At 43.2% G+C, this 14,013-nt stretch overlaps 1 protein-coding gene across 2 annotated transcripts in view; it reads left to right on the forward strand.

The window, feature by feature from the left end:
• Positions 1 to 12,614, forward strand: part of LOC115167286 (coiled-coil domain-containing protein 69) — a 39,587-nt gene extending 26,973 nt beyond the window's left edge. Inside the window, exons 4-10 of one of the 2 annotated variants that reach the window (XM_029721557.1) lie at positions 720 to 758; positions 7,902 to 7,989; positions 8,586 to 8,659; positions 8,795 to 8,896; positions 9,350 to 9,469; positions 9,768 to 9,865; positions 11,311 to 12,614. In XM_029721557.1, the coding sequence (XP_029577417.1) occupies positions 720 to 758; positions 7,902 to 7,989; positions 8,586 to 8,659; positions 8,795 to 8,896; positions 9,350 to 9,469; positions 9,768 to 9,865; positions 11,311 to 11,479 (690 nt within the window). In that variant the 3' untranslated portion in view covers positions 11,480 to 12,614. The remainder of the gene's footprint in view (positions 1 to 719; positions 759 to 7,901; positions 7,990 to 8,585; positions 8,660 to 8,794; positions 8,897 to 9,349; positions 9,470 to 9,767; positions 9,866 to 11,310) is intronic. The other variant, XM_029721567.1, reaches the window with a different exon arrangement.
• The last annotated feature ends 1,399 nt before the right edge of the window (positions 12,615 to 14,013 follow it).

Genomic DNA, 14,013 nt, shown 5'->3' on the forward strand with positions numbered 1-14,013 from the left:
AAAAGAAAATACTTCTGCGTTTCCTGCTGTGTAAACACATTGCAAATAGGCTCACGATAACTCCTGATAAAAGTTGGGTAGCTGCTATTCAGTGTTTAAATAGCCAAATTGATTGGTCACAGGAATCAAGACTAATAAAGGCAATGCAATGCCTGTTTTACAAATGGTAGGCCTACCAAAATTCAGTTTCAGGCAACACTGTAGGCTACACCTTGGTAAGCACAGACCCAAGCTGATGCCTTTCAATCGCTTTTTAAATTTTTTTGGTGCAGTCCGGAACGGCCTTGATTTCTATATCCACAGACATTGGTTTTGGCCCGGTCCAGACATAATCTGAACCAATCATAGACATCTGTTTGGTTCAGATTTGGTGCGGTCCAGACTGGCCTTGATTTCAACGTTCACGGATGTAGATTTCTGCTCCGGGCCACACCAAATCTGAACCAATCATAGACATCTGATTTCAACATCGGGAAAATACGTATTTTCAACATCGGGAAAATTTGCATTTTAAACTTTTATTCAGAACCAGAAATGAACCTGATTTCAACATCCAGAAAAGACACCTTTTCAACATCCTGAAAAAAATGTATTTAAAACGTACAGAAAATGTATTTTTCACCTTTCATTCAGAACCTAAATTGAACCTAACTTCAACGTCTGGAAAATGTTTTTCACCTGTCTTTTCAACGTCATTTTGCTTACTGGGACTATTCTAGTTTTGTGGCAGAACGGCAAGGACCGGCCCTGCTGAGAAGGTAGGTAGTAACGGCTAGCTCCCTTCCCTAACCCCAACCCCTCACCCTAGCTCTAACCGTCAGTTCACTAGTGTTTCCCAAGCCTCTTCTCCAGCTGGAGTTTTACCTCCAGCCCTTCATATACCCTTTACCTTATACCTATACCCTGTACCATTTTACATTCACCATATACCGTTTATCATATACTGAACTCAGCAAAAAAAGAAATGTCCTCTCACTTTCAGCTAAGTTTATTTTCAGCAAACTTAACATGTGTAAATATTTGTATGAACGTAAGATTCAACAACAGACATAAATTGAACAAGTTCCACAGACATGTGACTAACAGAAATGGAATAATGTGTCCCTGAACAAAACGGGGGGTCAAAATCAAAAGTGACAGTCAGTATCTGGTGTGGCCACCAGCTGCATTAAGTACTGCAGTGCATCTCCTCCTCATGGACTGCACCAGATTTGCCAGTTCTTGCAGTGAGATGTTACCCCACTCTTCCAGCAAGGCACCTGCAAGATATCTGACATTTCTGGGGGGAATGGCCCTAGCCTCCACCCTTCGATCCAACAGGTCCCAGACGTGCTCAATGGGATTGCGATCTGGGCTCTTCGCTGGCCATGGCGGAACACTGACATTCCTGTCTTGCAGGAAATCATGCACAGAATGAGCAGTATGGCTGGTGGCATTGTCATGTGAGGGTCATGAGCCTGCAGGAAGGGTACCACATGAGGGAGGAGGATGTCTTCCCTGTAACGCACAGCGTTGAGATTGCCTGCAATGACAACAAGCTCAGTCCGATGATGCTGTGACACACCGCCCCAGACCATAACGGACCCTCCACCTCCAAATCGATCATGCTCCAGAGTACAGGCCTCGGTGTAACGCTCATTCCTTCGACGATAAACGGGAATCCAACCATCACCCCTGGTGAGACAAAACCGCGACTCATCAGTGAAGAGCACTTTTTGCCAGTCCTGTCTGGTCCAGCGACGGTGGGTTTGTGCCCATAGGCGACGTTGTTGCCAGTGATGTCTGGTGAGGACCTGCCTTACAACAGGGCTACAAGCCCTCAGTCCAGCCTCTCTCAGCCTATTCCAGACAGTCTGAGCACTGATGGAGGGATTGTGCATTCCTGGTGTAACTCGGGCAGTTGTTGTTGCCATCCTGTACCTGCAGGTGTGATCTTCGGATGTACCGATCCTGTGCAGGTGTTGTTACACGTGGTCTGCCACTGTGAGGATGATCAGCTGTCCGTCTTGTCTCCCTGTAGCGCTGTCTTAGGCATCTCATAGTATGGACATTGCATTTTATTGCAGTCCTCATGCCTCCTTACAGCATACCTACAGCACCTTACAACGTCTTTATTTTGGTGTTTTTCAGAGTCAGTAGAAAGGCCTCTTTCGTGTCCTAAGTTTTCATAACTGTGACCTTAATTGCCTACCGTTAATTGCCTACCTAAGCTGTTAGTGTCTTAACGACCGTTCCACAGGTGCATGTTCATTAATTGTTTATGGTTCATTGAACAAGCATGGGAAACCCTGTTTAAACCCTTTACAATGAAGATCTGTGAAGTTATTTGGATTTTTATGAATTATCTTTGAAAGACAGGGTCCTGAAAAAGGGACGTTTTCTTTTTTGCTGAGTTTATATACCTGTACTATTTACACTGAACAAAAATATAAACGCAACATGCAACAATTTCTAAGATTTTACTGAGTTACAGTTCATATAAGGAAATCTGTCAATTTTAAATTAATTGATTAGGCCCTAATACATGGATTTCACATAACTGGAATACAGATATGCATCTGTCACAGATACCTTTAAAAAAATGTAGGGGCGCGGATCAGAAAACCAGTCATTATCTGGTGTGACCACCATTTCTCTCATGTAGCACGACATCTCCTTCGCATACAGTTGATCAGGCTGTTGATTGTGGCCTGTGGAATGTTGTCCCACTCCTCTTCAATGGTTGTGCGAAGTTGCTGGATATTGGAAGGAACTGGAAGACGCTGTCATACACATCGAGCCAGAGCATCCCAAACATGCACAATGGGTGACATGTCTGGTGAGTATGCAGGCCATGGAAGAACTGGGACATTTTTAGCTTCCAGGAATTGTGTCCAGATCCTTGAGACATGGGGCCGTGCATTATCATATTGAAACATGAGGTGATGGCGGCGGATGAATGGCACGACAATTGGCCTCAGGATCTCATCACGGTATTTCTGTACATTCAAATTACCATTGATAAAATGTAATTGTGTTCATTGTCCGTAGCTTATGCCTGCCCATACCATACCCCCACTGCCACCATGGGACACTCTGTTCACAACGTTGACATCAGCAAACCACTCGCCCACACAATGCCATACACTTGGTCTGCAGTTGTGAGGCCGGCTAGACGTACTACAAAATTCTCTAAAACAACGTTGGAGGCGGCTTATGGTAGAGAAATTAACATTAAGTTCTCTGGCAACAGCTCTGGTGGACGTACCTGTAGTCAGCATGCCAATTGTGTGCCCCCTCAACTTGAGACATCTGTGGCATTGTATTGTGACAAAACTGCACATTTTAGTGGCCTTTTTATTGTCCCTGGCACAAGGTGCACCTGTGTAATGATCATGCTGTTTAATCAGCTTCTTGATATGTCACACCTGTCAGGTGGATGGATTATCTTGGCAAAGGAGAAATGCTCACTAACTGGGATGTAAACAAATTTGTGCACAAAATGTGAGAGAAATCAGCTTTTTGTGCGGATGGAACGTTTCTGGCGTCTTTTATTTCGGCTCATGAAACATGGGACCAACACTTTACATGTTGCGTTTTTATATTTTTGTTCAGTGTACATTCACCATGTACCCTTTCCACACTACTTTGCAGAGCCTAGCCAACTGTACTGGCCTGGTTATACAGTATATCCTCTATAGTTGCTGGAACCGTGTTGGAGAGGACAATGTGAAAAGGAAATATCCGGGACCAACACTACAGTTGGCACAGGGTTGGAACAATAGTATGAAAAGGGCATTAGTATTAATTCGTGTGAACCACAAAGCCACTACTAAGGTATATGTGGACATAATTATTACTAAGCAGATCAGAAAAAGTCATTTTGCTCTTCCTGCAGGGTGAAAAAAAACGTCCTTCTGCTCTTCCTGCAGGATTGCATTGTGATTTGCATTTTAATTACACAAAGTATCTTTTTGAATTGAGGTCTCATAGTGGCTGTGTCCAAAATGGCACCCTATTCCCTATATAGTCCCTATGGGCCCTGGTAAAAGTAGTGCACTACATAAGGAATAGGGTGCCATTTGGGACACTACCTATGATTCCAGGATGTGCAGCTTCAAGTCGGCGCAAGCTGAAGGCAGAATAACCAGAGCAGCACAGTAACTTGATGTCAAGTCATATATTTTACAGCTGTCGGAGATAATAAACACATGCTTTTCCATTACACAATCTTTGCCTATTTGGTATGTGTGTATTGTGACTGCCTACAGTGGGTGCGTGATGCCTGTGCGACTGCCTGCATAGTTCTCTGGCCATGGACTTGTAAACCTCCTGTCAACAGAGCAAGAGGGTGCCATTGCGGACACAACATCTCATAAGGGCTCTGCTCAAAAGTAGCGCTCTAAGTAGGGAATAGGGTTCAGTTTGGGTTGCATCCTAGACCTGTTTGGCTGCTTTGGGATCACAATGCCTTTCCAGAAGGGGGGGAGGCAGTGATTTGTGCAAACATAGTTGACAAAGTAAGAACGAGAAGTGAGAAGTCTTGGAAGGTTTATTGTGTATTGAGTGATTGGTTGGTAGCAGCCAGTTGGATTGTTAAATGTTGTCTGTCCTCATATTGGCATGGCCTGGTTGAGCAGTGAGTTATGGCTGAGTCATCTGGTATTATACACCTGGTACAACAGTGAGTTATGGCTGGCTCATCTGGTATTATACACCTGGTACAACAGTGAGTTATGGCTGGCTCATCTGGTATTATACACCTGGTACAACAGTGAGTTTTATGGCTGGCTCATCTGGTATTATACACCTGGTACAACAGTGAGTTTTATGGCTGGCTCATCTGGTATTATACACCTGGTACAACAGTGAGTTTTATGGCTGGCTCATCTGGTATTATACACCTGGTACAACAGTGAGTTTTATGGCTGGCTCATCTGGTATTATACACCTGGTACAACAGTGAGTTATGGCTGGCTCATCTGGTATTATACACCTGGTACAACAGTGAGTTTTATGGCTGGCTCATCTGGTATTATACACCTGGTACAACAGTGAGTTTTATGGCTGGCTCATCTGGTATTATACACCTGGTACAACAGTGAGTTTTATGGCTGGCTCATCTGGTATTATACACCTGGTACAACAGTGAGTTTTATGGCTGGCTCATCTGGTATTATACACCTGGTACAACAGTGAGTTTTATGGCTGGCTCATCTGGTATTATACACCTGGTACAACAGTGAGTTTTATGGCTGGCTCATCTGGTATTATACACCTGGTACAACAGTGAGTTTTATGGCTGGCTCATCTGGTATTATACACCTGGTACAACAGTGAGTTTTATGGCTGGCTCATCTGGTATTATACACCTGGTACAACAGTGAGTTTTATGGCTGGCTCATCTGGTATTATACACCTGGTACAACAGTGAGTTTATGGCTGGCTCATCTGGTATTATACACCTGGTACAACAGTGAGTTTTATGGCTGGCTCATCTGGTATTATACACCTGGTACAACAGTGAGTTTTATGGCTGGCTCATCTGGTATTATACACCTGGTACAACAGTGAGTTTTATGGCTGGCTCATCTGGTATTATACACCTGGTACAACAGTGAGTTTTATGGCTGGCTCATCTGGTATTATACACCTGGTACAACAGTGAGTTTTATGGCTGGCTCATCTGGTATTATACACCTGGTACAACAGTGAGTTTATGGCTGGCTCATCTGGTATTATACACCTGGTACAACAGTGAGTTTTATGGCTGGCTCATCTGGTATTATACACCTGGTACAACAGTGAGTTTTATGGCTGGCTCATCTGGTATTATACACCTGGTACAACAGTGAGTTTTATGGCTGGCTCATCTGGTATTATACACCTGGTACAACAGTGAGTTTTATGGCTGGCTCATCTGGTATTATACACCTGGTACAACAGTGAGTTTTATGGCTGGCTCATCTGGTATTATACACCTGGTACAACAGTGAGTTTTATGGCTGGCTCATCTGGTATTATACACCTGGTACAACAGTGAGTTTTATGGCTGGCTCATCTGGTATTATACACCTGGTACAACAGTGAGTTTTATGGCTGGCTCATCTGGTATTATACACCTGGTACAACAGTGAGTTTTATGGCTGGCTCATCTGGTATTATACACCTGGTACAACAGTGAGTTTTATGGCTGGCTCATCTGGTATTATACACCTGGTACAACAGTGAGTTTTATGGCTGGCTCATCTGGTATTATACACCTGGTACAACAGTGAGTTTTATGGCTGGCTCATCTGGTATTATACACCTGGTACAACAGTGAGTTTTATGGCTGGCTCATCTGGTATTATACACCTGGTACAACAGTGAGTTTTATGGCTGGCTCATCTGGTATTATACACCTGGTACAACAGTGAGTTTTATGGCTGGCTCATCTGGTATTATACACCTGGTACAACAGTGAGTTTTATGGCTGGCTCATCTGGTATTATACACCTGGTACAACAGTGAGTTTTATGGCTGGCTCATCTGGTATTATACACCTGGTACAACAGTGAGTTTATGGCTGGCTCATCTGGTATTATACACCTGGTACAACAGTGAGTTATGGCTGGAGTCATCTGGTATTATACACCTGGTACAACAGTGAGTTATGGCTGAGTCATCTGGTATTATACACCTGGTACAACAGTGAGTTTATGGCTGGCTCATCTGGTATTATACACCTGGTACAACAGTGAGTTTTATGGCTGGCTCATCTGGTATTATACACCTGGTACAACAGTGAGTTTTATGGCTGGCTCATCTGGTATTATACACCTGGTACAACAGTGAGTTTTATGGCTGGCTCATCTGGTATTATACACCTGGTACAACAGTGAGTTTTATGGCTGGCTCATCTGGTATTATACACCTGGTACAACAGTGAGTTTTATGGCTGGCTCATCTGGTATTATACACCTGGTACAACAGTGAGTTTTATGGCTGGCTCATCTGGTATTATACACCTGGTACAACAGTGAGTTTTATGGCTGGCTCATCTGGTATTATACACCTGGTACAACAGTGAGTTTTATGGCTGGCTCATCTGGTATTATACACCTGGTACAACAGTGAGTTTTATGGCTGGCTCATCTGGTATTATACACCTGGTACAACAGTGAGTTTTATGGCTGGCTCATCTGGTATTATACACCTGGTACAACAGTGAGTTTTATGGCTGGCTCATCTGGTATTATACACCTGGTACAACAGTGAGTTTTATGGCTGGCTCATCTGGTATTATACACCTGGTACAACAGTGAGTTTTATGGCTGGCTCATCTGGTATTATACACCTGGTACAACAGTGAGTTTTATGGCTGGCTCATCTGGTATTATACACCTGGTACAACAGTGAGTTTTATGGCTGGCTCATCTGGTATTATACACCTGGTACAACAGTGAGTTTTATGGCTGGCTCATCTGGTATTATACACCTGGTACAACAGTGAGTTTTATGGCTGGCTCATCTGGTATTATACACCTGGTACAACAGTGAGTTTTATGGCTGGCTCATCTGGTATTATACACCTGGTACAACAGTGAGTTTTATGGCTGGCTCATCTGGTATTATACACCTGGTACAACAGTGAGTTATGGCTGGCTCATCTGGTATTATACACCTGGTACAACAGTGAGTTATGGCTGAGTCATCTGGTATTATACACCTGGTACAACAGTGAGTTATGGCTGAGTCATCTGGTATTATACACCTGGTACAACAGTGAGTTATGGCTGGCTCATCTGGTATTATACGCTTGTTTATATAACAAAGGTCTCACTGTTTGTTTATATTTGATATTGACTTTGTCTATCTCCTATGACAAGTGTGGCTGTACATGGCTTCAACCCTGTCCTTGTGGTGTTGATCATCTCCAGGTGAAAACAGAGACGGCTGCTGACCTGACTGTTCTCTATGGGGAGAAGAGCCAGAGGACTGCAGAGCAGCATGAGAGACAGCTGGAAGGCAAGACGAGACCATGTCAAATAACTTCTGTAGATCTTATAACCATATTGATTATTTTGTTTTGGAACTGCATTTTGTTTTCTATTTGTTTTAGAATGAGTAATAATTGACTGTTTTTCTGTTGGTTCTAGAATGAGTAATCATTGACTGTTTTTCTGTTGGTTCTAGAATGAGTAATCATTGACAGATGTTTTTCTGTTGGTTCTAGAATGAGTAATCATTGACTGTTTTTCTGTTGGTTCTAGAATGAGTAATCATTGACGGATGCTTTTCTGTTGGTTCTAGAATGAGTAATCATTGACGGATGCTTTTCTGTTGGTTCTAGAATGAGTAATCATTGACGGATGCTTTTCTGTTGGTTCTAGAATGAGTAATCATTGACGGATGCTTTTCTGTTGGTTCTAGAATGAGTAATCATTGACGGATGCTTTTCTGTTGGTTCTAGAATGAGTAATCATTGACGGATGCTTTTCTGTTGGTTCTAGAATGAGTAATCATTGACGGATGCTTTTCTGTTGGTTCTAGAATGAGTAATCATTGACGGATGTTATTCCTGCCCATGTAATTAGATGTAGAATCCCTATTATTCCTTACAGAACGGCAGAGGATACAGAGTGAAGAGACAAAACGACTAACAGAGACCCACCAGGCAGCTGAGAAAACGTTGAAGGTGTGTGTTTAGTTGTCTCTTTAACTTGATCAGTTTGTATCACCTGTTTTGATGTACTGTGGTCTATACAGCATCCCGTACCTTCTAACTGTGTAATAGGAAGTACAGAACTGACCAGTGGGTATTCTTTTCAAGGACGAGGTAGAGGAGCTGACCACAGAGCTCTACGTGTACAATCAGTTAAAGAAGAGAGTTGACGAGTCTACCTTCAAGAAGGACCTGCAGCGGAACATTCAGGTGTGTGTGTGTGTGTGTGTGTACACGTGTCTGCACAGTGTGTTTGTTTCTGCGTGGCGTGTGCATAATCCCGTAACCAGTTCACTTAGTTGGACTGTTGCTTTAGACATCTGGTCTCCAGGTTTCGTTAGTATGCTGTTAATTTTATACTCCTCCTTCTCTCTCATTCTCTTTCCCCTCCCTTTCTCGCTCCCTCTTTCCCCTCCCCTTCTCTCCTTCTCTCTCCTTCTCTCTTTCCCCTCTCCTCTCTTTCCCCTCTCCTTCTCTCTTTCCCCTCTCCTTCTCTCTTTCCCCTCTCCTTCTCTCTTTCCCCTCTCCTCTCTTTCCCCTCTCCTTCTCTCTCCTTCTCTCTCCTTCTCTCTTTCCCCTCTCCTTCTCTCTTTCCCCTCTCCTTCTCTCTTTCCCCTCTCTTTCTCTCACACCTCTCTCTTTCCCCTCCCTCTCTCTCTCCAGGCCCACGGCAGTCCTGGGCCATTCTGGGAGCGGGAGCAGGAGAGTCTGCTGTTTGTCATTGAGATGAAGAGTGAACGTATTCAGGCGCAGGGGAACAAACTGCTACAGATGCAGGTTCTGGTAGGGAACAGAGACTGGGACTTGGACTGGGGACTGGCTGACAGACTAGTCCAGGCATCTGACTCTTTGAGATTTCTGCTATAGTCTAATTCAAGTCATTCTTTATTTAAACTGCATCATCGCAGTCTCAATACACTTTACAGAGGAAATCAAACCGAAACAAGACATCTGAGGTGCTCTGCATTGTCAAAAAATACTCTGGGTTATAGTTTCACAAAGTCTGTGAATGTCAACATGTCGTCTTCACCACCCTGATTGCTGATTGGGTCCTTACTCTGTTTTATTTCTACCCTGTCAGGTGGAGAAGAATCTCTCTCTAGAAGACCAGGTCATAAATGTTCTACAGAACAATGAGGACCTGAGGGTTCGGATCGACAACCATCAAAGCCTTCTACAGTAAGACCATATGATATCCACACCGTCTCTGTCTCTCTGTTGGAACAGTCAGTTACCCAGGAGTTGTTGGGAACAGTCAGTTACCCAGGAGTTGTTGGGAACAGTCAGTTACCCTGGAGTTGTTGGGAACAGTCAGTTACCCAGGAGTTGTTGGGAACAGTCAGTTACCCTGGAGTTGTTGGGAACAGTCAGTTACCCTGGAGTTGTTGGGAACAGTCAGTTACCCTGGAGTTGTTGGGAACAGTCAGTTACCCTGGAGTTGTTGGGAACAGTCAGTCAGTTACCCTGGAGTTGTTGGGAACAGTCAGTCAGTTACCCTGGAGTTGTTGGGTACAGTCAGTCAGTTACCCTGGAGTTGTTGGGTACAGTCAGTCAGTTACCCTGGAGTTGTTGGGTACAGTCAGTCAGTTACCCTGGAGTTGTTGGGTACAGTCAGTCAGTTACCCTGGAGTTGTTGGGTACAGTCAGTCAGTTACCCTGGAGTTGTTGGGAACAGTCAGTTACCCAGGAGTTGTTGGGAACAGTCAGTTACCCAGGAGTTGTTGGGAACAGTCAGTTACCCTAGAGTTGTTGGGAACAGTCAGTTACCCTGGAGTTGTTGGGAACAGTCAGTTACCCTGGAGTTGTTGGGAACAGTCAGTTACCCTGGAGTTGTTGGGAACAGTCAGTTACCCTGGAGTTGTTGGGAACAGTCAGTCAGTTACCCTGGAGTTGTTGGGAACAGTCAGTCAGTTACCCTGGAGTTGTTGGGTACAGTCAGTCAGTTACCCTGGAGTTGTTGGGTACAGTCAGTCAGTTACCCTGGAGTTGTTGGGTACAGTCAGTCAGTTACCCTGGAGTTGTTGGGTACAGTCAGTCAGTTACCCTGGAGTTGTTGGGAACAGTCAGTCAGTTACCCTGGAGTTGTTGGGAACAGTCAGTCAGTTACCCTGGAGTTGTTGGGAACAGTCAGTCAGTTACCCTGGAGTTAATGTTGTTACCAGGAAGTCACATTGTAGAAGAATACATGGCAACAAGGTTGTAAATAGATTAACAACTTAACAAGTTCTGTTCAAGCAAACTCAAATATAGGAAACGGCTATTGCATTTACATAAGATGTGAATGTGGCGCCACTTGGTGGAGAAAGTGGAGGGATATTTCTTAGTGGAAGCAAGTTATGGCAGTTTACAGTACTTAAGTGTAAAAGTTACATTTCACCATCCAAACTTGTGTAGTTTATATAGATGCTGGATTAGTTTTTAGTGCTACTTCTACTTATGACAATGCATGTAGGATTTTGATGAAGAATAGTAATTTGAGGTCAGCAAAAGATTGACTATAAAGTACTTTGCTACAGATTTTTTTTTTTTTAGGTCATTATCAATGTCTTTCTGTCCTAAACTGTCAATGTTGATAAATGTGTTCTCTTCTGATTATATATCCTTCCCTGTGCTCCTGTCTGTAGGCAGCTCTCCAAGGAGCACCTGGACCTTCAGGGGGTGTTAGACAGGCAGACAGGTCTCTGTCAGAGGCTCACCCAGGAGAAAGAGCAACTCATGTTTAAACTGAAGCACAGAGACTCCTGTCCTACCTTCCCGTCCTTCCCCATAGTGTCTGAGATCTCCCCCAGCTGATCCGAACAGGACAGTCAGGGTTACCTCGGTCTTAATCCTGTCTAGGGTTGTAAGCATGGATCCTGAATCCGGAAACGTTCCCCTACTTCTGAAAGTAGTTTTTTTTTTTTTTTTCAGAAATCCCTTCTTGGAGGATTCTAAGAATCAGGAAGGAATACATAATGAGTGATTCCTCCACCCTGAAATTCTTCAAGTGGGATTTCTGAAAAAGCAGGGGCTTTTGGGAATGTTTCGGGACTTTTTGCAACCCTAACCTTACTTTGACAACCAAAGTCCAGGTACCTTTACAAAAGGCTATAGTCACATGTTTGATGAAACCTGATGCCAAATAATGTTTTTAGTCCAGTTTTGTACCTGCTGTGCCTTACAGTACATCATGTTTTCTATAGCAGTATGGTGTTCATACAAAAGGACTGTTTTTGGGGCTGTTGGACTTAACTGACTCCTGCTGTTTAACTGAGATTATCATTCAAATGACATTCTCATAGTTGTGTTACTGTTCAACTGAGAATATTCTAGGTGAATGTGACAGTGTTCACTTTGAGGGTTTGACTTGCGGTTGTAGACAGATGTTCAATCATGTAGTACAAACTTAGTAGCTAAAAAAAAAATGTTTTATCTAGCTTCCTATCGAGACACTATTACGTCTATCAAAATGCAGTGTCAAGGTTTTACATCACTCAGTATGGAATAGACGTTACAGAATATAATGCAATATATACCATTTAAACAGTTACTTTAGACAACTGCCTTTGTATTGGGATATGTTTATACTCTTTTATAGAATATGGAAAATAGATTGCCATGTTGGCAGTTTGATTTTGTTCTTTTTTTTGCAGATGAGGACAATGGATATTTTTTTGACTTTTTTTTAAGTAACAAAGAAACAGAAGCATTTCTGTGTTTAAAAATATATTTTTTCTTCTGATGCACTAGCACTTTTAATCAGTATTTTACTAGTACTAAATGTGAGAGGTAGTTCATGTAATTTTGTTATTCTTGCATTTACTTCTGTGTTTTACATTTTGTTGGTTTTACATTTTCATTTGAATCATTTAGCTGATGCTCCTCTCTTCGAAGGTAGCGGATAGATCTAGAAGGAGAGAGGAGGTCACAATAAACAGCTGCATCTGAACTGCAAGTGTTTGTGTGAAATGTGTCATTGTCTCCACTAGGGGGCAGGTTGTGTGAAATGTAAATAGTTTTCATTCGTTTGTTTAACTAGGCAAGTCAGTTAAGAACAAGTTCTTATTTACAATGACGGCCTACACCGCTGGGACAATTGTCCTATGGGACTCCCAAACACACCTCTAACACTGAGATGCAGTGCCTTAGACCGCTGCGCCACACGAGAGTAATAAGCTAGTGTTCATTATTTTTTAACTTTTTATATTCCATCTGACAAACGGGGAAGTCATATTCTCTTGCTGTATTATTTAGTGTTTATTCTCTTCCTATTTCTACCAAAAGGCTCTTCTCAGATATATGTTAAACTGCTTTTAGTGGCAAGTAGCACGTGGTTGTTTCTCCATACTGTGTGTAATTCACCGTGATAAACGCTAGGGGGCAGAACAGGACAGTTGGGTGGAAAGACTTGATGAGTATTGCTTTGGCTGTGTCCTTTTCCGCACGTGGTTGTTTTTCCATACTGTGTGTAATTCACCGGGATAAACGCTAGGGGGCAGAACAGGACAGTTGGGTGGAAAGACTTGATGAGTATTGCTTTGGCTGTGTCCTTTTCCGTATTATCTTCTCTACTGTCACCTTATTTGATTTCACTGGTATGTTTTCACTGAAAGAAAAAGGCCGTCATAATGAACATTATGAACATTATATATTCGTCTAATCAATGTGAGTATGCAACAAAGATGCTGACAATGTTTAAGGTATACTTTATAATGTTGAAAAAGGTTTATTAAGTAGTTTAGAAACTGTTAATAAACTATTAATTAGTTCATAACTTCTACACTAATTTACCCTGCAGTCATGACCTCATCCACTCCCACTGTGTGTTAGATGTCACTAACAACAACCGCTAAGGGGAAGCTGATTGACACATTCATTGGTGGCTTTTGCACCCTGGGGCTTGATTTCCCCCATCCCTTCCCGGTGCTTTGCTCAGGGCAGATGGGGAGCAGAGGAGGTGAACGTGGGACCACTCTCATCCCTTTCACCCGTTCTCTGTCTTGTTGCGGCCGGCAGCGGAACCGTTTGCTCAGCGGATGTAAAAAGGATCATTATGTCAGTGGATGTTTGACAAGCCAGGACAATACCTGGTGGGGCTCCACGCTAACTGCAGGTCAAACCCCTGGCTGTGGTGTCACCCAGTTCCCAGGGCATTTCACAGGACTGGAGGAACACCTTTCTGTGTTTACATCTCCAATGACACACACTGCAGCATCCTATTACAACTCCCAGTCACAATGAGGAGCATGTCAACCCCACCTGCACACAGACACATGCAGCCTGGCTAGCATAACAACTAACCGTAGACCGGAGGCTGAACCTGTAAATGCTGAAATGGTGACCTGTCC

This window comes from Salmo trutta, chromosome 3 (genome assembly GCF_901001165.1).
Source record: "Salmo trutta chromosome 3, fSalTru1.1, whole genome shotgun sequence".
NCBI lineage: Eukaryota > Metazoa > Chordata > Actinopteri > Salmoniformes > Salmonidae > Salmo > Salmo trutta.